This window comes from Hemibagrus wyckioides, linkage group LG04 (genome assembly GCF_019097595.1).
Source record: "Hemibagrus wyckioides isolate EC202008001 linkage group LG04, SWU_Hwy_1.0, whole genome shotgun sequence".
NCBI lineage: Eukaryota > Metazoa > Chordata > Actinopteri > Siluriformes > Bagridae > Hemibagrus > Hemibagrus wyckioides.
In genome coordinates this window covers 24,108,699-24,133,973 of record NC_080713.1, presented here as the reverse complement: position 1 = coordinate 24,133,973, position 25,275 = coordinate 24,108,699, and the positions used below count along the sequence as shown (strand labels likewise).

At 41.1% G+C, this 25,275-nt stretch overlaps 1 protein-coding gene across 11 annotated transcripts in view; it reads right to left on the bottom strand.

Annotated features, from left to right (window-relative positions):
- Positions 1 to 25,275, bottom strand: part of shank3a (SH3 and multiple ankyrin repeat domains 3a) — a 253,618-nt gene that overhangs the window by 3,331 nt on the left and 225,012 nt on the right. For 6 of the 11 annotated variants that reach the window (XM_058388448.1, XM_058388449.1, XM_058388447.1 and 3 more), the window contains 9 exons: positions 19,821 to 19,896; positions 15,984 to 16,066; positions 13,077 to 13,201; positions 12,820 to 12,955; positions 9,134 to 9,214; positions 8,283 to 8,306; positions 7,841 to 7,965; positions 7,574 to 7,679; positions 4,909 to 7,384 (listed from right to left, as the gene is read on the bottom strand). In XM_058388448.1, coding sequence (XP_058244431.1) covers positions 4,909 to 7,384; positions 7,574 to 7,679; positions 7,841 to 7,965; positions 8,283 to 8,306; positions 9,134 to 9,214; positions 12,820 to 12,955; positions 13,077 to 13,201; positions 15,984 to 16,066; positions 19,821 to 19,896 — 3,232 coding nt within the window. Of the gene's footprint in view, positions 1 to 939; positions 981 to 2,162; positions 2,212 to 2,406; positions 2,447 to 4,908; positions 7,385 to 7,573; positions 7,680 to 7,840; positions 7,966 to 8,282; positions 8,307 to 9,133; positions 9,215 to 12,819; positions 12,956 to 13,076; positions 13,202 to 15,983; positions 16,067 to 19,820; positions 19,897 to 25,275 lie in introns of all 11 variants that reach the window. The other 5 variants (XR_009204503.1, XM_058388455.1, XM_058388454.1 and 2 more) reach the window with 5 other exon arrangements.

The following is a 25,275-nucleotide window of genomic DNA, read 5'->3' as shown; positions in this document are numbered from 1 at the left end:
AAACTGGTAGCTCAGTGTATATCATCTATATATGAAAATATGTATATGCTTTATGGAAAAGTAGACAAAAGGATCTGAATTTAAATGAAGCAAGGACGAAATTATTGCTTAACCAGAAATATTAAATGTTTTCTGTTTCTTGAAAAATTTATTTCGAAAGGGACGTAAGAATAAAGGTAAATAGTTCAGGACTTTTAAAATAAAAAATATATATATACAGTAAATGTTGGTCAAAATGCATATAGTTATTTGCCTGAATTAATTCAAATTCAGTTCTTTTTGTCTTTTTTTTGAAGACAATCAAGCAAACGTGACATGCATCAGCTGAGCAGCCCACAGACCTGTCCGTCTGACTGTGGATAAAGCCTAGAGAGAGAGAGAGAGAGAGAGAGAGAGAGAGAGAGAGAGAGAGAGAGCAAAGCGAGGAGAAGTAGGAGGAGGAGTAGGAGGAGGAGGATGGCAAGCTCAGCCTTCATATTACTGAACACACGGTCCCCAAATAAATAGAGTGAGTCTGGAACTGTCACACAACAAATGTGGCCCGCTTATGACTAATCACAACATGCATGTATTGTCCGTCTGTTATTACAGAGCGCCTTATTGTCTAAAATATAATTTCGCATTTAAAGTCTGCACCTCAATCTTTATCTTATCTCTCACAGAGCAATGTGGCTGCTTTTCTAGTTCGTCAAATGACCTTGAAGGACCAGGTGTTAAGTGCAATGTGGCTACTAAAAAGCAAACTAATAGAAGCTGAAATATTGTTCATTTCTCCTTAATTACAGAGCACTGAGGTATTTTCTGTAAGATTAGACATGAACATGTAGGATGAATTGAGGTGAGTAGCCAGTGAGACGCATGGGTGAAGAAAGACGAGGTAAAGGTGGGGCTGCCAAGGGCTAGAGAAAGGAAGAGATGAGATGATGCATGCGCACTTACACAGGTGCCCGGCCCTCCGGGGCTTAGCCTCAGATTCAGTTCTAGACAGAGCAGCGTGGCATGCAGAGAGAGGGAGAGAGTGAGTGAAGAGGGAGAGAGAGAGAGAGAGAGAGAGAGAGAGGGAGGGAGACAGAGACAGAGGCAATGACAAACAAAGAGCGATTGGTTAGCATCAGTCCATGAGAGAGCAGAACCAGACAAGCACTTCACATTAAAAATGTCAACCAAATAAAAGCCATGAGTCGAATCAGCAGCTGGCCCCAGACTTCACTTTCTCTCTGAGAATTCTGGTCTGGCTAAGTGGTTTATTTTAAATGACCTTAAACATCAACATGAACATTTTTTTTTTTAAACAAGCGTCTAGGGCCAGGTGCCATTATGGTTAAAATAAAGAAGAAGCCATAATAACAAATAAATGCACAAGGCATATTACAGACATGAGAGCAGCATTTTTATTTCTAGAGAGAAGCTCGAGCGGTGACAGCAGGAGAGTTGAGAAATGATTCAAAGAGCTGCAGGTCGGAGTTCAGCATGAACATAAAAACATATCCCAAATCCCGCCGTGAACAAGCACCGTGCTAGATATGAGTTCGAAGCAGAGAGCACAGGGATAGAGTAACAGCAGTGGAACACTTTCTACACAGTACGGAAATAACTGACTGATGCTGATGAAGATGAGACATCACGAAAAGGTACCTACACGTGTCTGGCCCTCTGACATCACAGGTATATTTGTATATATATATAATTAATATTGGTCCAGGTCAAGTTTTTAAACAGTGGAACGAGTAGTGTGATTTGTTTGAGTAGTGTGATTTGATTTGAGAGGAACAATGAATTGGGTCAGTAGAAGAAGTTAGAATCACTCAGGAGAGATCAGAGGGTGATATCATACACGCCTCCAGGTTCTCTGTTACCATGTACACACTCCACAGTGAGGGACAGAAGAACATCTACCCCCTTTTCCTTTGCCCACTCTCTTACAACAAAGGTATGGACAGAAACAGTGCATCATGAGAGCACACATTTTAAATCTTACGTATAGCAAAACAAGTTCAATCAAGATTTGAGACAACGTGCTTGTGGAGTGTCCAAGAGCCAACAGAGACTTGGAGGACATGATTACTAAAATCACAGGGTCAGAAGGGGTTATTCCATTAATGTGGGATTAGTGGATAGGTTGTTTGAAACGAGAAAAAGAATAATAATGAGGTTGGATTTACCCTAGTGACTAAAAGCTAAGGTTTAGTCGCTTCCATGTCCTTGTCACATCTGTAGAAATATAAAGGGCTTCAGTTGAATATTAGCAGAAAACAACATAAGTTGTGCTTTATAAAGAAAATACACATTTTTCTCTTGACTGTTGTACGTACTGAATTAGCGTATTAGTCTCTACAGAGGATGTGCTTTGGGTATTTTCCTACACTGGTCTACAGGTTCTACAGCGACAGACTATCATTAACTTACCAGCAACTGTCGTGCGTTGAAACACGGCTGAAGCTCCAAACTTTTCAATGAAATAAAACAATTTGAACGTTAGGATATACTGTATCTCGTGAAGCATGAGTCACTCTGTAATGTTAGCACACCATATAAAAATAAACCCTATAACAACTATTGTTTGTGCTGGTTGGACGATTGAGATATTTAGAAAGATTAGATCTCAGTCAAAGCCCAAGCGTCATGTCATGTCACGTTGAATATTTTATGTGGTATGCTGTGATTTATCCTGTCATGTTGATGCTGTATCTTTATCATATAGTACATTACCATTTTATAGTGTTGGCCAAATTCGCATTGGAAAATTATACTGTCTTGAAAGTGCACTATATTATTATCCATAGACCACCGTAAATCCAGTGTATAATCCATGCACATTATGCATAGTGCATTCCGTAGTAATTCCTTTTAGCTTGACGTTTATGCATCAGGATGAATATTGCAGCAGCCAACTTTGTCTATAAACCAAAATACCATTATATGGGGGTGCTGTCTGTAGAAATAGTGAATGCAGACACAGCAAAAATAATAATAAATAGCACAAAAAATCTATAATATTAAATGTGGCGAGCCAAATTTACAGAGGTGCTTAGCATAGAGATTCTCAGCCATGATCCAGGAGAAAAACTGGTTTTCCATCTTCTAACGTATTCAGATCCGACTAATCAGCTAATGAACTGGTTAATCGTGACCATGGCTGAGAACCACTGAATGCCACTGCAGCATAGTGTAACGTGTCTGTTATGTCTGGATGAGTGCTATTTATGGCTTTGTAGTTCTAATAAATGCAAACCCCAATTCTCCTAGTAGGTCTCTTTTTAAATCAGCAGTAGTGCCTTACAGACAAAAGAGGATCGGAATCAATCTGATGTGCTAACATCACTAAGAAGTAGCTAAGGCAATATCAAATGACAAATGATAATGCACAGATCTTTGAGAATCGGCATAGCACCAGCCAAAAATAGCATTTGTGCTAAACTGTAATTCTTCATCTGTCACAAACTATATCTGGCAGGCCACTAGCAATTAGTGCTTGACTTTGAAACACCTTTAAGGGTCTGTTCACTAGAATCAATGATGGTGAATACTAAAAGGCTATATGGGGGATGAGCAAAAGGAGTGGTAAGAAAATACAACCAAAACCCTCCCACAAGATGCCTGTTAGTCAACTATATATGAACAAAATTTGTTCATGCTTATAAACTGTTTAAAATAGTAATACACTAATGACATCTTTCAATTTAATGCTATAGAAATTTTATAAGTTATAGATTCAACTAGATCTTATTGATACAACATTTAAATATACTTTCAAATATTTGCCTCATGGAGGATGGAGCACATTTTATCATCCTCTCTGAGGAATGCTTTAGCTCTTAGAGTACCAGCAGGTCCACATATCTGACTTTGTACTTGTCATACAGCAGAGTCATAAAGTCCGCACACTCTACTGGGCTTTATGAACTGAAAAAAAATCTAACAGTTTATGTTTGGGGCATTGAGCTATGGTGCATGGAAGTGAACATAGAAACTAGTGGATCTACAAACTTAATAAAACTTAAACAAACCAACAAATGAATGAATAAATAAACCGATCTTGCTATGTCAAAAAAAACGTACTTATGAATAAACACCTCTGTTATTACATGCCTGTAAGCAAGATAATGTCTGCTGCAGTGTCCTGATATCAGAAGAACTTCACTTGTTCATCATTTTCTTATATCAAGACACTGCATTGGGTATTATCTCTTACCGAGAGCCAGATGTCATGAGCAGGAGTGGAAAATACTTGGGTAACTGTACTGTGTTACTAAAATATGAATTTTGGCTGAACATATTTTACTTTAGTGTTTCTGAAATTTTTGTATTTTTGCTCAATTACATTAAAAAGAAAAAGGCATGCTTTTCAGGTCTAGTCTTATATCTTATGTCTCAGTATCTTATACATCAATCAACTCTAACTTTTGAATATTGTTAGTCACCAGCAAACCTAAAGATTAAATCATGTTTTGAACAAAAATGGCATAGTCATTGGCAAAGTCATCTTCTAACAGTTTTATTTGAATAGTACCTTTGGACTTTGGCACATCATCTGTACATTCGTTTAAATACAATTTCCTAGTACTTTTCCCACCCCTGGTCATGAGCTATTGTCCAGTCAAAGTCCAGTTAACCAGTTAAGTAAGCCAGTTAACTCATTAAAAATCATTAGATTTACAAAAAGTCACAATTAATAAATTTAATTAAAGTACCCATTACACATTTCTGCTTAATTTGTAAATGCCCAAACCTGTTAGAATGGTTTAAACAATCAAAAACCACACTCAAGCAAACTGTTGCTGTACAGTGACATAATAACCAGTAAACTTCAAAATGTTCATGAGAAAGCTTCAGGGCAAAAAAAACAAAAAAACAATAGTAAGTAATTAGTATTAATCCAAGCTCTACATTATTAAGCACATTACTCACCTGGCACCGGCCACAGGTGATTTGCGACCAGGGTCGAGTGAGCCTATGAGTGGCTCTTCACCGAGTGAGCATGTATCCTTGTTGAGCTGCTGCAGTCTGGAGCTGAGCTCACTTATCACAGTGGGTTTGCCTTCCTCTGCGCCAGCAAGCGGACGGGGTTCTATGGGGTCCCCCCATAGCTTGGAGCGTCTGTGGAAGAGGTAGCGGGGTCTTGTTGGGCCCGAGGTCCCCGTGGCAGCAGCCAGCGCTGCTGCATGCTGCTGTGAGAGCAGCTCACTATCCGAGGACTGTTTGAGCAGGGGGTCCCTGAAAGTTACTGGGCCCTTGCTGAGCTGAGACTTGAGCTTTGGCTTTGGAGGCACTGGCGGCTTATCAAGGATGAAGGTCTGGCCGTCGGCATGGGACGTGTAGGTGTCAGTGGGCTCACCACTCTCTGAGGATAGGGTGGACATGCTGGAGACAGTGGAGATGGTACTCGTGGTCTCCAGATGGTGATCGCTGGAGCTGCGAGTGTCCACCTCCTCTACTCCAGAGTCAGCAGCAGACTCTGGGCCCAGGTGGGGCTCAGATGGCTTCCCTGAGGCTGCTGGTGGGCCGCTGGTGGCAGAGGCCTGTGCTGCTGTAGCAGCTGCAGGTGGAGGGGTGGGGCCTGTGACTGGAGATGGTTCTGAAGGGGTCACTAGCTTGGCTGTTGAAGGAGTAGCAGGAGCTGCAGCTGCCTTCACTTGGAGACCATTTGCAAATTCATCTGGTGGAGGAACCACACCAATTTTGCGCAGTTCCTCCCGTGTCTCCTCATCACTAGAGGACAGCATGGCAGGTGGTAAGGTAACAGAGTAGGGCTCCACATCTTCCTCTGAGCTTCCCTGGGCCAGGGTTTTATCTGAAGATGGGCTAGAGGATGCCTGGGGTGTTTTATCAGAGGATGGACTAGTGGGTGCTTGGGGAGTTGAGGGTGTGGCAGGCATTGGTGTGGAGGGTGTTTCTGGGCTGGGAGACTTGGTCCGTTTGAGTTCAGCTAATGTGGGCTTTGGGCTCTCTGAAATGATGCTTTTGGGAGGAGGGGAGACATGTTCTGGGCCCAGTCCTACTGCCTGCCCATTACTGGTTGCATGAACCATAATAAGCCCAGCAGTCTTATGCTGTGATGTGTCCATGATACTGATGATCATGCTCTTTTTGTCTTCTAGCTTCCTCTCCTCTTTCTTCTCGGTTCCCATCTCTGTTTCCTTTCTTGTGGTTGTTGGTGTCCCCCAAGAGATCTTGCTAGTGGGGGTGGATGCGTAGCTCCTTTTTTCTCCAGGGGAAAAGGACAGTGATGCATGATCCCTCTCACCCTCAGCCTCTTTGGTCTGGGTGTCCATGAACAGCACCCCACCAGCAGCCTCATGCTTAGTCCTAGGCTCAGGGCTGCTAGCAGGGGATTGGCTCTGGGAAGTTAAAGCCCGTTCCCTTGCGGCCAGCGCAAGTGCCAAAGGGGAATTGGGGTCAAGGGGCTTCCCTGTCAGTGGGTGGATAAAAGTTGTGCCACTTGGAGATGGTCGCAGTGCCAGGGCAGGTGGAGGCAGCTGACCGAGTTCACTGGTGAGCAGGCGTTCGTCAACAGAATGAGACTGTGTGAGTAAAGGGGATTCCAGTGGTGGGGCTGAGCTGCCTTCCATGGTGCCCACAGACAGGAAGACTGTGGATTTTCGTCGATCTTCAAGACGCTGCTCCCTGTCCTTGACAGCACCGGCAATTGCGGCAGCAAAATGCCCTTTTCCCTGCAGCAGACCCTCAGCTTGAGCTCGACTGCGCTCCTGTAGCAGCTGCTGCTGGTAGTACTCTGCCCTGCTAGTATGGTGAGCTGCCAGTCGGCCTGTGGGTGAATGCTCCCTGGAGTGGACTGAAGCCAGTGCCAGCGAGGCTCGCTCTTGGGCATCTTCCACTTGTAGTTGCTTTACTAGTGGGCTTTTCCTGCGCTGGGGCTTGCTTGGTGGTGGGGTGTACAATCCCATGCTGAACTGGCCAACGTTAGCGTAAGGGTTGTCAATAACACGTCCTTTGCGCTTGATTCTCTCTGGTGGGGTGGAGGCTGGGCCAGGCCGGGGGATGTCTGTGGGCTCTACAGAATGGTGGGATGAGTCCTGCAAGAGAATCATGGAACGGGCCTTCTTCTGTCGATCTATGTGGGCACTGTGGCGCGGGGGTTCATACAGTTCAGCGGACATGGTCTGCGGTAGCCCATGCAGTCGGGGCTCAGAGCCAGGCTTAAAGCTGGAGCGACTGGGGTCATGAACACGGCTCGGAGGAGGGGGTGGGCAGAACGGTGGAGGTGGACCCATGTCCAGGTAGTAGAGTGAGGGTGGAGGAGGTGGTGCTGTCTGAGGTGGAGGAGGGATATTGTGACTGTCTCTCAGGGTGTCTGTCATTGAGGAGCTCCGTGGAAACCTATGCTCTGCCGCCAGGGCAGACAGCCGGTCCTCCTCAGAAGCTCCTGTTCAGACAAACGCAGAACACAAAAAAGATCTCAGTTCATTTATCACACACTGGCTCACTGGCTCCAACAGTTATCTTATTTTCTCATTAAGTACTGATATAATGGTAAAAATACTAGACTAACAATTTAAAAGATCTTTAAAAGAGAAAAAAGAAATGTATAAATCATTGAAAGAGGAAAGATTACCGAATGACTTGGTTCTGGACATGCCTTTGGGCAGCTGAATGTGAGCTTTTTCCAGTGCTGGATGAACAGAACCATGGAGAGCAAGACCTTGCCGCTCGAAAAGAGACTACACATGCACACATTTGTTAGAGCACAGCTATATCATATTATATAATACTGTGTATATATAACTGTTATATCTAAAAACAAAACAGTCTAGTGTTTTCTTTGCTATGTCATGCCAAACAGCTTAGTAGCATAATTGCGAACATCTCAATGGTATCTTACACTGATTTCTGCTGGTGTAATTCGACGGCTGGTTGGTCGTTGCTTCACCGTGGCTGCTCTGTAGTCTGCCTCCACTTGCGGTCTCATTGCTGACTCCTGAGAGGCCAAGATTTCATCTAGCCTTTCTGTACAAATGCATGCACACACACACACCCACATATACCGAAGTATAAACACATACAGACACACATATTACAGCTATATTCATGCCAGCCAACATCATATTCTTTGGTTATTCACGTTCACGTTTTAAAAGCACTGCACAGTAATCGACAATCTTTCATTCATGCCATGGGATTCATAAACTAGAATAAGATAGAAAACCCATTTTAAATGACATTCTGTTTGTTCAAAAGCGTGGTTGTTTCTTGATATGGTAGTGGTGATGCAAGCAGTAACACTAAAATCACAATTTAACAATGTCAGAAATATAATAACTCACCTCCTCTCCTCCTCCTTGCAGATGCTTAGCATGGAATAAACAAAGACACTATTCTATTAAACTCTCACAACAGTCAATATATTTAGTATTGTAGTGGAGAGTAAAACGTTCAACCTGACAGGTCATACAAAGATACCTTTCTAAAACAACTAGAGGTCAACTAGTAGCATGTGCAGACCAATTACATTGTTCAAAACCAAGAAAGGCAGTGTATATCAATCCAGGAAAATCTGCCTGGTGTCACAGTTGAAAGTTAAATCTGTAACTCCACTTATATCTTGGCCACACCGTCTGCAGTAACATAGCCATCTGAATGAAATATTACACCTTTATATCCATGTGAATTTATTTTTCTGGAGAAAGTTAAGGGAAGTCCTTGACTAAATGTATACATATAGGTCGCACCTTTTCATGAAGTCTGTATGTCTGAAGTAAAAAACTATTCCAATGAATAAAGCTATAGAAATCACACCTAGCAGCATGGTGTCTTATTACTGATACATCCATACATTTTGTTATGTTTTCACTGTTTCTGTCAAACGGTGTCAGTGAGTTTGTCTTTATGTGTATGTTAGAATAGGAGGACAGATTGAGTGGAAAAGACAGCTGATGTTTTGAACAGTCCAAATGGCAACGGGAGAAAGATGACACAGTGTAGCATGCAAACAGAGAGTGAGAGAGAGAGAGAGAGAGAAAGACAGAAAGCAAGGAAAGATGGACAGATATAACTTGAGATGTAGGAAACTGCCTCCAAATGTCTACGAACAGGTAGGTGCAAATATATATGTATGTATGTCTGGATAGGTGTATGAATGTATGTGTGTGTGTGTGTGTGTATGTGTGTGTCTTACCCAGCTCCTCAAGCTCAGCAGTCATGCTCTTGGACCTTGGCGTGAGTGTGGTGCTGGGTGCTCTCTTGGGTGGCGGTGGTGCTGTGGATGAAAGGCAGGGAGAGGATGAGGAGTAGTGGCGCATTGCCACCCACCTGTTTCCTACCTGCAACTGCCAACGCTTCTTGTGCACCTTCATCTCCTGCGGCTCGACCAGACCTGACACCTTCTTCGGCTGTGCCACTTTATTCACACTTCGCTCTGATGCAAACTTCTTCATGTCTCTTGCTCTCGCTCTCTCTCAAACACACACACACAACACAGGTCACTCAGCTAGGCCCCTCGTCTGAGTCTGACTGCTAGCCATACCGTTCCCCACCTCTCTCTCTGTCACATTCCAACTGCACAAAAACACACTCCTCTTTTTACATCCCTTCATTCTCCCTGTTCGTCACTCCTCTTCTCTCGTTCCTTCTTTCCTCTGGACGCTCCCATTGCCTCTCTGAGCTGAATGCTCATGCTGAGGTAACACTGCCAACACTGCGCTCTACACACAGCCCTAATAAGGCAAAGCCAGAGAAGACGCAGAGGACGACAAAAAAATGGATACAAAGTTCCAGAAGAAAAGATGCCTTGGTTTCTCCACTCCTTATTCACTCTAACAGAAGCCACACCGAACAGAGAGAGAGAGACAGAAAGAAAGAGGAAAGTATAAGTATGAGAGAGGGGAGAGAGAGAGAGAGAGAGAAATACCAAGGCTTGATGCAATGCTTAATTCAAACGTTCATTGTAGTAACCATGGCAACTCTGGCAGGAGCAAGGCCTGGGTTGATGCAGCTAAACTGCGAGAATCACTGTGTCTGTGTGTGTGTATGTGTGTGTGTGTGTGTGTGTATGTGTGTTTGTGGTTGTGTGAGACACGAGCAATGACAAAAAGTGGAAAGTAATTCTAAAACTTAAATTGATAGTTACATAACATGTGTACATTGTCTTAATCATTACCTCCGTATTCAGATGTAGCCCAGGCTTAAGAATGCATCCTAGACATTAGTAGTAATACACAGCAATGTCAGAGGTACAGTAAAGCTGCTTTTCATGTTTCGTTGACACACACTCACATTTTACATACATATATATGTATATATATATATATATATATATATATATATATATATATATAAAATGTATAAATATACATATAACATGCTGCAACAGTATATATGCAATGAAGCACCAGCAAACTATCAAACCAAACTGATAGTAACAAAAAAAAGAAAAATGTACCTAAAATCTCCTGATACAGGTAACACTATTGGCTGTTTTGTTCTGTGTGGCTCTACAAACACGCACAGGTCAGAGATGGGTCAGAAGTGTGTGGGAGTTGCAGAGGAAATGGTGGACGGTTCACATGGATACAGAATAGATTATTGTGTAGATACAGTCCCATCAGTGGCGGGAGGACACAAAACCACTACAGCATCTCATTTTGAATGATCAAACCATAATGGCACATTTTCTTTTTCACTATATGAAATCACATTAAAGTCGACACACAGTGCACTACCTCAACAGGACTTTATAGGGTCTATGAAAAAAGAAAAGAGGTGGGGGTGATGGTAATAAAACTCGGTGGCAGTAACAGTGTGTGTATACATATGGATGAGGCCTGCTGAGTCATGTTGGTTGCTACAAGAGAAAAGACCTCATCACTCATCAATTCAAATCTATCTTTGAACATGACACTTGTTAGGCAACACTGTCACTCCTCCGTCCTGTCCCTCTGTGTGATGCAAGTACTATAGTCCTCAATAGAGTTGCTTCCTATCTGTCTTTTGTCAACCATTATGCTAACTCTACAGCGACAGGCTTCTTCTTTGTCCTAAGCAGCACAAGAGTGGCCTCACCCACACCGACTCTCCTACGCATCAGCAGGGCCTATACAATCACTAAATCACACTTTTATTCAAAGGATCAACTGACCCTTCTCACACACTGGCAGTTACACACATCATGTAACAAAGCGGCCGGAAGTCAGCTACTTTAATCGAGAGCTGGGCTGAGTGATGCAGTAAAGCATGATATAATTGTATGCAAATTAGCAGTGAAGTGACACTGGTACAAATGGCAGTGAAAAAGAGAATATTTCATTATACAATATTGAGTTGAAATCGAATTAAGGTGAAAATAATTTTTTTTATCGCTTTAAAAATGAATGAATTATTGCATATAAGGACAGGTGATTAACGGTGCAAGATTAGGTCTTCAATTTTGATTTACTGCTCTTGTTATCATGCTCAAAATAATGGTCAATAAATGATCTTAATTAATAAATGGTATAAATACTCCCAGATCAACATTTATGCATATAAGGATAAGAAGGAAATCTCCTAGTTAGCTAAAAATCATAATTGCTTTAATGTCTCCCCTGCATGTTTCCTGATGTTTTCATTGGTAGCTTGTTTGTACACATATAACTTGGCGAACGTCCAGGGGTATGGAGCCTTGCAATGTTAGAAAAGCTAAATAGATACAAATATAAAAGACTGAACCAAATTGGCAATAGTAATAATGAACAAATAATGATTTACTTTAAGAATATACACCGATCAGGCATAACATTATGAGCACTGAGAGGTGAAGTGAATAACACTGATGATCTCCTCATCATGGCACCTGTTAGTGGGTGGGATATATTAGGCAGCAAGTGAACATTTTGTCCTCAAAGTTGATGTGTTAGAAGCAGGAAAAATGGACAAGTGTAAGGATTTGAGCGAGTTTGACAAGGGTCCAAATTGTGATGGCTAGACCACTAGATCAGAGCATCTCCAAAACTGCAGCTCTTATGGGATGTTCCCGGTCTGCAGTGGTCAGTATCTATCAAAAGTGGTCCAAGGAAGGAACAGTGGTGACCCGGCGACAGGGTCATGGGCGGTCAAGGCTCATTGATGAACATGGGGAGCGAAAGCTGGACCGTGTGATCCGATCCAGCAGACAAGCTACTGTTGCTCAAATTGCTGAAGAAGTTAATGCTGGTTCTGATAGAAAGGTGTCAGAATACACAGTGCATGACGGGTCAGGGCTGTTTTGGCAGCAAAAAGGGGGACCAACACAATATTAGGCAGGTGGACATAATGTTATGCCTGATCGGTGTATATACTGTAATAATATGGATGAGGTCTGTATTTTTTTTTAAACTGGTGACAGTGTTCTGTTGTTAAACAGCTATTTAGCTTAATATCCAGCCCAAACAAGCTTACTGTAATTTTTTCTCTTTCTGAGGGCAAAAATGGATTTGTGTAACTCGCCAGTGTCAGAGCGTGTTGTTGGATCATAGCCTATTAATTGCAACAGTACTATATATTACAAGAATGATCATTTATTTTTGAACATTGCCTATTATGAGACACAGGGATAATACTGTATAAATTACTGAGTAATTTATAGTGTGTTGCTGCATACATCTGTCCTCTTGCATGTGAAGACGTTCACTAGATTAGCTGTGTGCTGTCAGGGAAACCATGGCAACCAGCAGTAAACTCAAGTCTTGAGCATTCCTTATAGAGCATTCCTGATACAGAGTAAACTGTAGTGATTTAGGTGTTACAAATTGTAGCTGCCATATAAAGTTTCCACCTGAACGTACGTACCTACGCTAACACACAATACACAAACGGCACATGAACACGTACAGCATTAGTGAGTCTCACCCTTTTTTCTGACCACGTCCTCAGTTTCTGGTTTGCGCGTCACCGACACCACTTTCATCAGCAGATTGCTCCCGCCTTGCCGTATAAGGGACACCACTTGCTTATGGCCCACCTTCACTACGTTCACTCCGTTCACCTGCAAAACACAGATGAATGCTTTCAAGCTTGGATGTAACTTCTCCACCTCCAAATACTTCTATTAGCTCATGCATGATGCATTCATGAGGAGAGTTAATGAATTTTAATCAAACCCTTACCTCAATGAGGAAGTCACCTGTCCGTAGCCCCGCCCTCCATGCCACTCCTTCCACGTCAACAGACTCCAGGTATTGCAATGCAGGGAAGGCAGGAGTGGGGGTAAACTCTTCAATGGGTGTCTCCGCTACACACACACACACACACACACACACACATATACAGAAGATATTTAATGCTAGTTGAGTTGCAGCAGCCTTAGGGAATCTGTAGTATACACACACAGACACACACATCACGATCACGTTGCTATAGCAATGGTCTTGATGTTTGGGGCATTGCTGAGGCTCATTCAGCATGTGTTGAGTATAATTAAGATGGGGCAGTCTGAGGCAATGGTTAGTTGACAGAAAAGAAACAGCGAGAGAGAGCGAAAGAATGGAAAACATGACACCATGTGTGTAACAGATGGCACTGGGAACTCATACCACCTACCCATGATGATGCCACCAACAAAGACGGGGCACACGCATGTACACACACATCCACTCTCAGTCGCTGTTGGTGGTTATATTCTAAGAAGTATGACTACTGCAGTGCCTCACATGGTGCCCCGCAGGCGAACTTCACATTTTTAACATTTATGCATGTTTATAAGTCAAAGTGTGTGTTAGTGGCCTTGTGCCTGAGTGGTGGATTGTGCTACCCTTTCAGGTTCAGTCTGCATTATCTCTAAAATCCTCTGCAGATGGCTCCTTGCCCAAGCCTGATTTATAATAAGACCTTTTATAGAGACACAGTGTGACTATCCATGTCTTGTAGTGCAAAAGCCTTTGTGTAATACTGCAGCACTGACTGATCTACACTCACTGTCCACTTTAGTAGGAACATTCAGCTAATCATATCAGAACATTGCAATGCATACAATCATGCAGATGCTGGTGGATAGCTTCAGTTAATGTTCACATCAAACGTTCAGAGTATTTCTAGGATCATTAACCCTCTTTCACAGACAACATTCTTGTGCATTCTCTCCTCAGTGTTCATCAAGAAGGGCTAGAGATATTATTTATTATTATTTATATAAAATGTTTGTATTGCACAGCCTAACAAATCCCTAATAAATAACTAATTCAATGCAGAAATCTGCCATTAACATATTTATATCTTTATTTGAGTTATTTATAGACTTAACATGAGAAAGATTTTCTTTACTACAAGACCAAAACTGACCTCTGCTGCAGAGGAGAAGTTCATTTAGAGTTACCAGCCTCAGAAATCACCAATTAACAGCACCTCAGATTAGAGGCGTTATGAAGGCTTTACAGAGCATCAGTAGCAGACATATCTCAATATCAACTGTTCAAAGGACATTATTGTGTATTTCGGCCGCCTTCAGCATTGTTTTACAATGTAGAAAGAAATAAACATCAGGAAAGACCATGGAATTAGAAGATGTGTCCAAACTTTTGACTGGTAGTGTATATACTGTTATACAGCACCTGGATGCCACATATATATATATATATATATATATATATATATATATATATATATATATATATATATATTTCTAACTTGATAATGTGTGTATTTGCCTAAAAACCAAGTTTTAAAACATGTTTATGATCAAGAATACAACGTAAATTCAGTGTTGGAAATGTTATTCTGCTTTTCCTCCTAGCTAAATAAAGTCACTCCTGTCTTGTGTGCTCCTGTAGAGTGCCGTCTTGTGGGAGGAATAGCAGTTATTTTTCTCTCTTCCTCCGGTGGGAATCAGGTCTCTCGAGTCTCAGAGTCTTCCTATCCGAATGTCACCTTATGAAAGTGTAAAGAAATCTGTTGCTGTTTTCTGTAAACTCACCACTTTTCCTCTAATCAAGTAACTATAGCTTTATTTGTAGCGACATGTTACCAGCAAAATCATATACTGTAATACACAGTATACATTCAGAGTGGACAGTGACAAGGTTCATGAGTTCACCTCTGTACTCCAGCAGATTTACTGTGAAGTCAAAATGTCAGTGTCCAATTATTTACTGCCACAACTCTTGTTACTGCTATAGATTCTGGTAGCTTTTAGAAACCTGTACAGGAAGAGGGCATCTGAGTTTCCCACCATCTTTTTTTAAGGGGGTGAGGTGATTGTGAAACTCTATGGAGATTCCCGAGTGGTGCAACAGAAAAGACTTCTGTGTCAAAGCCATGTGTGGCCAGGAGGCTAGAGAGCAAAATTTGCTGTGAATGGAAGGGATGGCTCTGTCTCTACACTGCCAATCAGAGCAACACCAGCCAATTACCAGCATCTGTTAACTCATGTATGGGAAATTGGGAAGGAAATTGTATTTCGGCAAACGCTGTCTCAGCAACAGCGATAACCGAATAAGGATATTCTCATTTTTAAAGCTGTTGATTTTCCACTGGAGTGATAAAATACCTCCATACACACAAAGGTAGAGACAGCCAATGTAAATGCAAGGTTCTGATAGTTGTATGCAAATAATAAAAATAATACATCATGTGATCGATCGCTGGCGTGTCTGAAACTGAAACTGCTTGTTCAATTGAGGGTCATGGCAAATCAACCTGAATATGACCCCAATCCATCATATGCCATCATTCCTTTGGGAGTAAAAGTTAGAGAAGGACCTCCACACTGACATCTACATTACCTGACTTATAGGCAAATTTCTGCCATTCATTTGGTCAACCAGAAGAACTGAAGCATCAGCATAAGACTTCTAAGACTTCTGGACACATCTGAACCATTTTTAGATGTGGCTATACATGCTGCATACTCAACATCAATCAACAAGCAGCCCTTAGTGATAAGCAGCAACATATTACAGTGCTGTAAGTGTGATTGTAGTGTTGATGTATTGCTCCTTTACTGTCATGAATCAAAACATCGTTCAGCCCAGAAGCAACCTGACGATTTATTGATAAGTGTAAATTCTGGTCATGCTTACCTTTCGCTCCCCGCAGGACAAAACCAAAACCTTCGTTCTCTTTCTTCTGCAGCATGGCATCTTTCTCCTCAATGATGTAATCACTGGCGAGGAGAGAGGACGGCATTTAGATCACAACCCAGCAGCATTATTGCACAGCAGAACCCCAGGTAAAGTCAAGTCCAAATTTTAGGAAGAAAAGCACCCCTCCCGCTCTTCTGCTGATAAGCCAATCAGGATAAATGCTGTGTTAGGGATGAAGACAATACAATGAAAAAAAAATGGCCAAGTGGTAACTTTTAGACCCACAGCACTACTTCACAGCATGCTCCATTAGCCCATTAAGAGATTGGACAAAATGCTAATATCATCCTTTTTATACTATTAAAAACAAGAGTTGAAATGTAAGGGCAGTCACCCCTGTCAAATCCTTCTTTCCACTGAAGTTGCCTTACAGTTCGGTATCAGAGTTTTGTTTCTCCCTCTAATACACACACACACACATTTCTGTGGTACATTCATTGCCTTGTGCATTACAGTGGCTAAATGGTCCTTCAGCCTTAACCTTAGCTATTTAAATAAAAGCTACTTCTGGTAAAACAGATATATGAGGACCAGCCAAAAGCCAACTATCCAGCCATGTATTCCTATCATTACAGGGACATTTGGTTGGATAAAAACCCGCAGACATATGCAGAGAGCCCACCCCTCTTCTACTCCATCAGCAGCCATCTGTCTGGTTGTACAGAGATGACTAGAGCTGGACGCATTAGTGCACACAGCCGAGGCAGGTCTGTTTTTAGATCACTCACTCAGATGAGTGTAGACTCACTGTACAAACATGCATCACACAAATAACCCATTTACAATGCACCATCTATTATCCTGCATTATTAACTGTATGCGTATGAATGTACAACTGTCTGTTCTATACAGACTCTTCTTCAATAAAGTAGGAATAAAATGTAGAATTATGTATCATCTAATTATAGCCATGTTATGGAAGTCCTGTTTTCTCCAGTTTGTCCTTAGAAAGAAATTGGTAAGAAAAAAAACATGTAACCATGCAGCCCATGTTCTTCATGACTGGCTATTAATGAAATAAAATACTGTATGAATAGAGTGCTTTCCTTTATACGACCTCACCCCCTTATTTGATGGACAGCCTACTGTAAATATACCTCCGAAGCCTCTACTGTTCTGAAAAACTGAGAGAACTGATGAAGCCTTAATGCCGTGTCTGCGAGTCATGGCACAGAATACTGCTGAGTAAGGTGTTGCACTGATCACAACCTGACTACTATCTTTGTCATACAGAATTATAATAATAATACTCTCTCTCTCTCTCTCTCTCTCTGGGGTGTTCATCACTGATGCATTAGAAATGACAAGAACATAATTGGGCAGTGAAGAATCAATTAGATCAATTACAGATCATTCCATTGCATTAGTGCCTCAGGGTAACAAGAGTGAGGCTAATGCATTACAGGAGTCTAGATAAGGCTCACATGCTGAGACAAGCTGCAGTTTACCTTGACTTCCACTCACCAAAATGGACAGACTAGAGGCAGTCCTGTATACAATTTAAGATTATTGAATGTCTTATGGGGTCAAATAAAAAGAAATGATTATTAACACATGACTCTGGAAAATTTTAGTTCCACCCAACAATCAGTACATCAGGAATTAAAGCTAATGGATGACCAGTTAGCATATGATTATTCTTATAACACTGCAATACAGATAATAGCCATTCTTCTCCCTAGACCCCCTGAATGGTTAAGGAGGATTGAAGTAGTTTAGAATTGTTCCATTATTTATTATATTAGCTCATATTCAGGGAAATATATATGCATTATATTTGCAGAAGATGGTTCTTGAGCTACTGGATGGATTCCAGGGCCATGTGGGCTTCAGGCGGGCACTGTATGGGCTCGAGGGGCCAGGGACAGACAATATTTCTTCATTTATTTCAAGTTATACCCACGTCAATTGGGAAATTGGGGCCATCTAACTGTCTTTATAAGTGTATAAATTCTCAGTAGATTATTCTGAGGTCTCAGGCCTCTAACACCCGTTGCAACGAGTGGTCCCTGGGCATTGGTCCCATTGGCCCAGTCCAATATCTGTGAAGGATGATGGATTAGGGTTACATATTTCTTGCTAGCTACAGAACACCTACAACTAAACACAGGCTTTCACTCACATCTCTCCTACCTTGATTTCTACGGCTGATCAATGGTATCTGTTTTATTATACTTTCTAAACATATGCTGCTTTTATCCATTTGTCCACAAGAGGGTGTTTCCAAAATCACAAAATTCATCAACAGAGCAGACTGAGCAGAGAGCTAGCCTGAATATAACCTCGAATGTTACCGGTGCTCTGATCCACACAGAAAGGAAAACTATTAGTGTTTTATACTTTTTTTTTGGTCCCTTTTCATATTGAAAACAAGTTCTGATTCATTTTGTCCACTAGGAGTTTGTTTCGATTCCATTGACCTAATGTATGAATATCTGATGTACGTTGGAAGATATCCACAATGTCCACATTGGTATTGATTTTCAAACTCTTCACTAACTCACTGTGCAAACAGCTACACAAACACACACCAATCCCCTACACACAGAGCTGTCAACTACTGCAATAGGCAAAATCAACTTATTAGACTGTTTTTAAACAAAAATAAAATTTCTTGATCTTTTTATTCATCCCATGCTTGCCTTAGTCGGAATAGCGTTATTTAGCTTATTTCAAACATTCATTTCTAGAGACTAGCACAAGTGTGTGACTAGAATAAGAAATTGTTAAGCCTGAAATTAGTCTAGAAATAGGATTAATGGTCTTCAGTTTCCTCATCTCATACTGACAAACATTTGATTGTTTTTCCTTTTACACAAGATAGCCTCACTTAAATAATACATTTTGTGCAACACATCACAGATGCAGATATAGATCCGGTTGAAATATTGAATAACTATCACTTGTGCTCTTTATCTGTCATTTTACCAGTTAATTACGGCATTCTACCACTGACCCAGTCCAGCCCCCACCGGGCGTTAGGACCCTAGAGAATCTTTCTGCATTCTAGTTAAAGTGGCAGCCGAGCTTAGGTCAATTAAGAGATGTCTAAAAGCAGTTGGAGCCTTTGTGATGGGCTAAGCTAATCAATAAAAAGTCATGTCACTGCGATTGAGTGCTCAAAGCATGTGAGTGGCACTGAGGAGCGAGCTGTACTCTTTAAGCTCAGCCCGCAAGCAAGCTTGTTTGCTGTTTGGTGTTTGCTGTTGTCATGCTGACTGAGTGAGGGAAGATGGATGAAGTGGAGATGTGCAGTCTGACAGAGAAACTCCAGTCATTAATCCTCCCTCTCTCTCTCTCTCTCTCTTTCTCTCTCTCTCTCCACATCGCTGCCTAAATCACTCCATCCCTGTCTCATATCCTCATCCCAGTCAAAATCACTTCTTCTGTCCTGTGTTTAAATGGTACAGAATGGTCTCTTATGTTTGTGTCTGTAAATACTCTGTGACGAATTTCATATTCCTTCTTTGCAAATTAAGTAAAGTAATTCTTACAGTAGTAGCCATCGTTAACACAAGAAACGTGCCACTGATAAAATACACTGAATGGCTATAATACATGTAATAATGTTACTATAAATACAAGCGATGTCTCTAAGGAGCAGAATGAACTGTTGCAATACCCTTCTTCAGCCTCTAGATGGCAGAAGAGGCTTTAACACAGACTACAGAAACTTATAGCTCAGATATTACTGCTGTCACTTATCATGCTCAGATGCATTTTACACACTGTTCACACACACACACACACAGAGAGAGACCGCTATAAACCTACCTGTAGGAGGTAAAGTTGTCATAGGAGCCCACAGTGTAATGTCTGAACAGCCTCTTCGTACGATCCTCTCTTGTTTCTGGAAGACAAAACATTCTCAAGTCCAGCTCAAACATATTAACTATCAAATCCTAAATCTGTGTATGTAATGTAATCTCGTCTGCCTGACTGGCAGGTGTTTAAGATTGCATGTGTGTGAAGGTGTGTGTGTGTGTGGGGGGGGGTTTGCTAGCGTGTGCATAAGTGAAAGAAGTGGCTCATTAATCCTGAAGCAGCGCGTCTGGTTAATAAGCCTGGCATCTTAAGTCTTGTTAGATTTATGTGATTAGACTTTGGGCTAGAAATCAATGCTCTGCTCCCCTGCAGAAGGACAATCTGCTATGTACACACACACACACTCTCTCACATACATACACACACAACATGCCCTCTCGCACATGTGACTCAACAAGGCGAGCATACTAAGGCATACTTGCTACTAGTCTGTATGTGAGAGTGTAACAGGTACAGCTCTATACTAGTCAAATATTTATTTCATACTTTTAGGCACACTTAGATGCGTGTTTGTGAGTTTCGCAGTGCTGGATACTGCAAATTCCACCGGTGTCTTCGAAAGAGATGACATTTTCCGTAAGTCAGAATGAACAAAACAAAGTTACATGTCATGTATCTCTGGGTAAAAACCAGATCAGATAGAGAATCAGCAATAATGTCACCTCAGGCAAAGCACAGACTGTGGTGTGATCTCTGTCACCGTAGAGGTGAGAAGGTAATGGCAAGAGAGGAAGATGAATAGATAGATCGGGTGAGCAGTGCCGGATGAAATTCGTAGATAAGCGTTTAAAGAAAGTAATACACAGGTGCACGTATGCATACTTTTCCCATCTGTACACTGCACAAGAGTAATGCAGTCATTTATCACTTTCTGGAGGATGAGAGAGAGCCCAGATAGCGATAGGAACACAAAACACGAGAGGTTTTTAAGTCATCCTGTAATTGTAATACACAATTCACTGCTTTAGTGCAATCAGTGCTCGTTTATCAGCCGAAAAAAGATTACTCTAGCACTTTATTTCACGATACTGTGCGTTACTAATTTTTTTTTTTTACGGTAAAGTTCAGCCTGAAACACGTTAATATGGATGCAGTGAAACACAGGAATTAGCGAGTGCTTAGTGCTAATTTGTAGATTGATGCTGTTTTCGTTATTACCGTGAGAAGACGTCACAGCAGGACACTGCCAGTACTGTCAGAATGGCATTCATTAGCAGGGGGAAAAAAAATTAAAAATAAGGAGACAGTGTTTCACTGTTAGCTGTCAGGAATGCTCAACATCACCATCATGAGCAAACCAATGAAGTGGAGACAACAAGTACTAGACCCAAAGATCCAGGATGTAGTGCAGATATATGACACAGTTGTGTCGAGGGCAGCAGTAGTTAAGGCTTTAACCTTCAACTGCTCAGCTGTATCTTAAATATATCTGTATATATTGTAGTGGTTAGCACGTTCACCTCACACCTCCAGTGTCCTGGGTTCGAGTCTTGCTCCTGCTCACTATGTGTGTGGAGTTTGCATGTTCTCCCTGTGCTTGGTGGGTTTCCTCCGGGTGCTCCGGTTTCCTCCCACAGTCCAAAGACATGCTTCTAGGCTGATTGGAGTGTCTAAATTGCCCGTAGTGTGTGTGTGCCCTGTGATGGGTTGGCACTCCGTCCAGGGTGTATCCTGCCTTGATGCCCGATGACACCTGAGGCTCCCTGTGACCCGAGTATAGATCGGATAAGCGCTACAGACAATGGAATGAAAAATATTGCAAGGTGCTTTGGATAAAAATGTCAGCTAGATGAGTTAACTCTAAAATGTAATAAATAACTAAATATGACACCAAATATAACTGGTTGTCTCATTCCTTTAGATTGAAAAAAATATTTATTTATTATTAATATTTATAAATACTTATTTATTATTTATTCATTTATTTATTTTTGCACAGATGACATTAATCGGTGGCATTACCTGTTTCGGGAACGGATAAAACTATGAACTACACTTTCTTAAAGTACACTCTAAGCATAGGGGATGTGTGCTGGATAACCCTCAGTTAACCCTTTAAAACCTCGGGCACTTTTCTTAACAGGACACAGTGAATGAATAACTTCATATTTACAGCATTTGGCAGACAGTGAGGGTTGTTCAAGGGCCCAGCTGTGGTAGCTTGGTGGACCTGGGATTCAAACTCACATCCTTCGGATCAGTAGTCTAATACCTTAACCACAAAAGTAAAGTAAAGTAGCCTACATCTCCTGTACGTGTTATTTTATATGTAAGTACGATATATTGCAATTACAAATAATTTCTAAAGCAACAAATTTTGAGAAATGATTTGCATAATGACAAATTATTGGCAAAAATGCCCAAACACCACATAAATTAATGTCTACATGAATGTCCAACTTGCAGGGCATACAAGTACCAGGCTTTACCTGAAATAAATAAATAAATAAATAAATAAATAAATAAATAAATAAATAAATAAATAAATAAATGTTTACTGGTCAAACACCAGATAGATACTTTACTAAAAAAGTGCCAAAAAAAGAGACCTTTACAGTATACCAGCATGTGAAACAAGGTTAAGGTCAATTAGGGTTAAAGTATATTCCCAGATCATACTGTGTTTTCTGATCGCCTGCAGCTTTTTGGCAAGTGCTGTCATACTGTATCAGGATTAAGGACTGAGATTAAGAGTTCCTGCAGCACAGCTGAGACTCATTCACTCCAGATGGCAGGAGAACAATCAGGACTGAGGGCGAAATCAAATACACAAACATGCCTGCGTCTGAACACATAACAAAAAGGAAATCATAAAAGCGAGCCGAAAGTGGCATTTCAGAGTGCCACAGGAATTTTATCTGTCACTCCCCAAAGCACCCATTAGTTTGTGTTCGGAAACAAAACACAGACAGACGTGACTACGAACCTGCTCGTTCACATTACAGCCAAACACTTACCCATGATTATCTTTGTTCCCAGTAGACATACAAGTAAACATACAATTATAAATTCATGACACTGATCAGGCATAACATTATGACCACCTGCTTAATTTTGTGTTGGTCCCCCTTCAGCCCTGACCTGTCATGCACTGTGCATTCTGACACCTTTCTATCAGAACCAGCATTAACTTCTTCAACACTCTGAGCAACTGTAGCTCGTCTGTCCATGACCCTGTCGCTGGTTCACCACTGTTCTTTCCTTGGACCAATTTTAATAGATACTGACCACTGCAGACTGGGAACACCCCACAAGAGCTGCAGTTTTAGAGATGTTCTGATCCAGTCGTCTAGCCATCACAATATATATATATATTTTGGTGCTTTGGTAATGGCTAATAATGCTACTTTGTTATTTTACACTGTCAAGAGTCTTAAAGGGTTAACAGCTGAGTTTGTGGTTCAATGGTGATTTAGTGGATCTAACAGACTTCCACAGCAATTAATAAATGAGTCTGTGTCTTGATCTGTATAATTTTTAAATTGTGCTTTTAGAGGTCAGATAACAGAAAAGATATTTACAGGCATAATCATGCACTTTTCTAAAAAGGGCCAGTGTATCTAGTGGTTTTTGTTCAGAATATAATTGTGACATAATAATAAGCAATGATGTCTACAGGGATACTTCTGCCACCAGCAGGTCTAATCTGCATGCCTCAAAATCCTTTAAAATATATTTCAATCAGGAAGGAAGCAATTAAAGAAAAACTATTTCGGGCTATAAACCATGCTGTGACCTTGACCCTGAATGCCAGTCTAATTAGTTCATCTGCTGGTTACAGTAATAATTTAACATAAATCATACCAACATTCTATCACCTCTTCTTGTGATATTGCACTAATGAGCATCTTCCATGTTCGGACAGACAGTCAACCCCGAAAACATAATGCCACCACCTACTGGTAGGCAAAAAAATATGTGTTCAATACAATAACCCTATCCACTAAACAGTTCTCTAATGGGAAATTACAATACAGCCACTAGACCGCATGTAATCCCTTATAAAGTATCTTAAAGGGAACCGTTTACAAATTAAAATAATAGAACACTATTAAAAATCTAAAGAAATGAATCCACAATGAAAGCAGTATATTCCAAGAGGATAAGATCTACAAGATCCCAGAGATCTACAAATCTGAGAGCACTGTAATGTGCCACTAATCATTAACCAGAGAAAATAAGGTTCTTCAAGGGTTTATTAAATAATGAATAATTCTTAGCTTCCTTAAACTGTTCTTCTTGGAAGCTTTTTTCCATTACGGAAACATTCTGTTTTTGGAATCTGCACAGGTTCTTATAAAAGGACAAACACAGGGTTCTAAGAATCAGAATACGTCAGGCTCAGAAAGTCCTCTATTCTTCCAATGCTATTAGGCAGAGAGGAGTGGAGAGTTCTGAAACTTCATGAAATAATGACATTTCCATCTTTTTTGTGCGCCACGTCCACCCTGCATATTCTTTATTTATGGCCTGCTAGTGGCCAGTTTTTTCCCCCTGAAGCCTATAGGACACAGGTCTTAAATCATTGTCATCATTTAAGTAAAGGCATCTCTGAACCCCATGTGCATCTGTGTCAGTATGAAAATACTGGAAGAGCCAGCAAAGTGCAGATGGATCTCTCAGACTCCATCTTGAGCTGATATATAAATCACATCAGCATATGAAAGGATGAAGACTTTCAGTGTTTTATTAAAACTGACCCCTAATTTGTTGATCAAATGTTGCCTCAGCAAACAACAGACTGCACTTAAATCCTCGGTATTCCATGGGCATTTGAAAAATCTGCTGTCACGCTCGGTATACATGATCCATAATATGACAGTGATGTATCCGTAAAGTCTCGTAAACCTCCCTTTAAACAGACAATAGTAAGCCATTTGTTGGTCTTTGTGGATCGGTGGTATCCAATCTCATCTCAACGTGCAGCCACAGCGGCCCTTTGCAAATAAGATTTTACACCACTGTAGATTCTATTACACAAATAAAGGATTCTCCTAAATGAAATTATTACTATTAAAGGAGGTAAACCTGCTCCAAAGGCCACATGTCCTGTTCTTACAGCGTTCTTTATAAACCTGTTCCTGAGAATTCACTTGCTAGGCATTGCTTGTCCTGTGACTGAAGGACAAACTTCCTCTTCACTCAAGGAGAATGCTAAATGCCGACAGATCTGCTGAACTCATCAACCTCTCACTTCTCCATTACTAAACAGCTGTGTGTGTATTTGTACGTCGATGCAATTGATGCATGGGCTACACCAAAACCCCTCAGATTGACCTCATTAAATGTCTGGCTCGCTAAGCTCTTCATGTAAAATCTAATTTTGTCCGAAAATACAGCTCAAGAATTGTCATCATGTGGTCATGTCCCCAAAAGAAGAGGCACACACACACACTGACACACA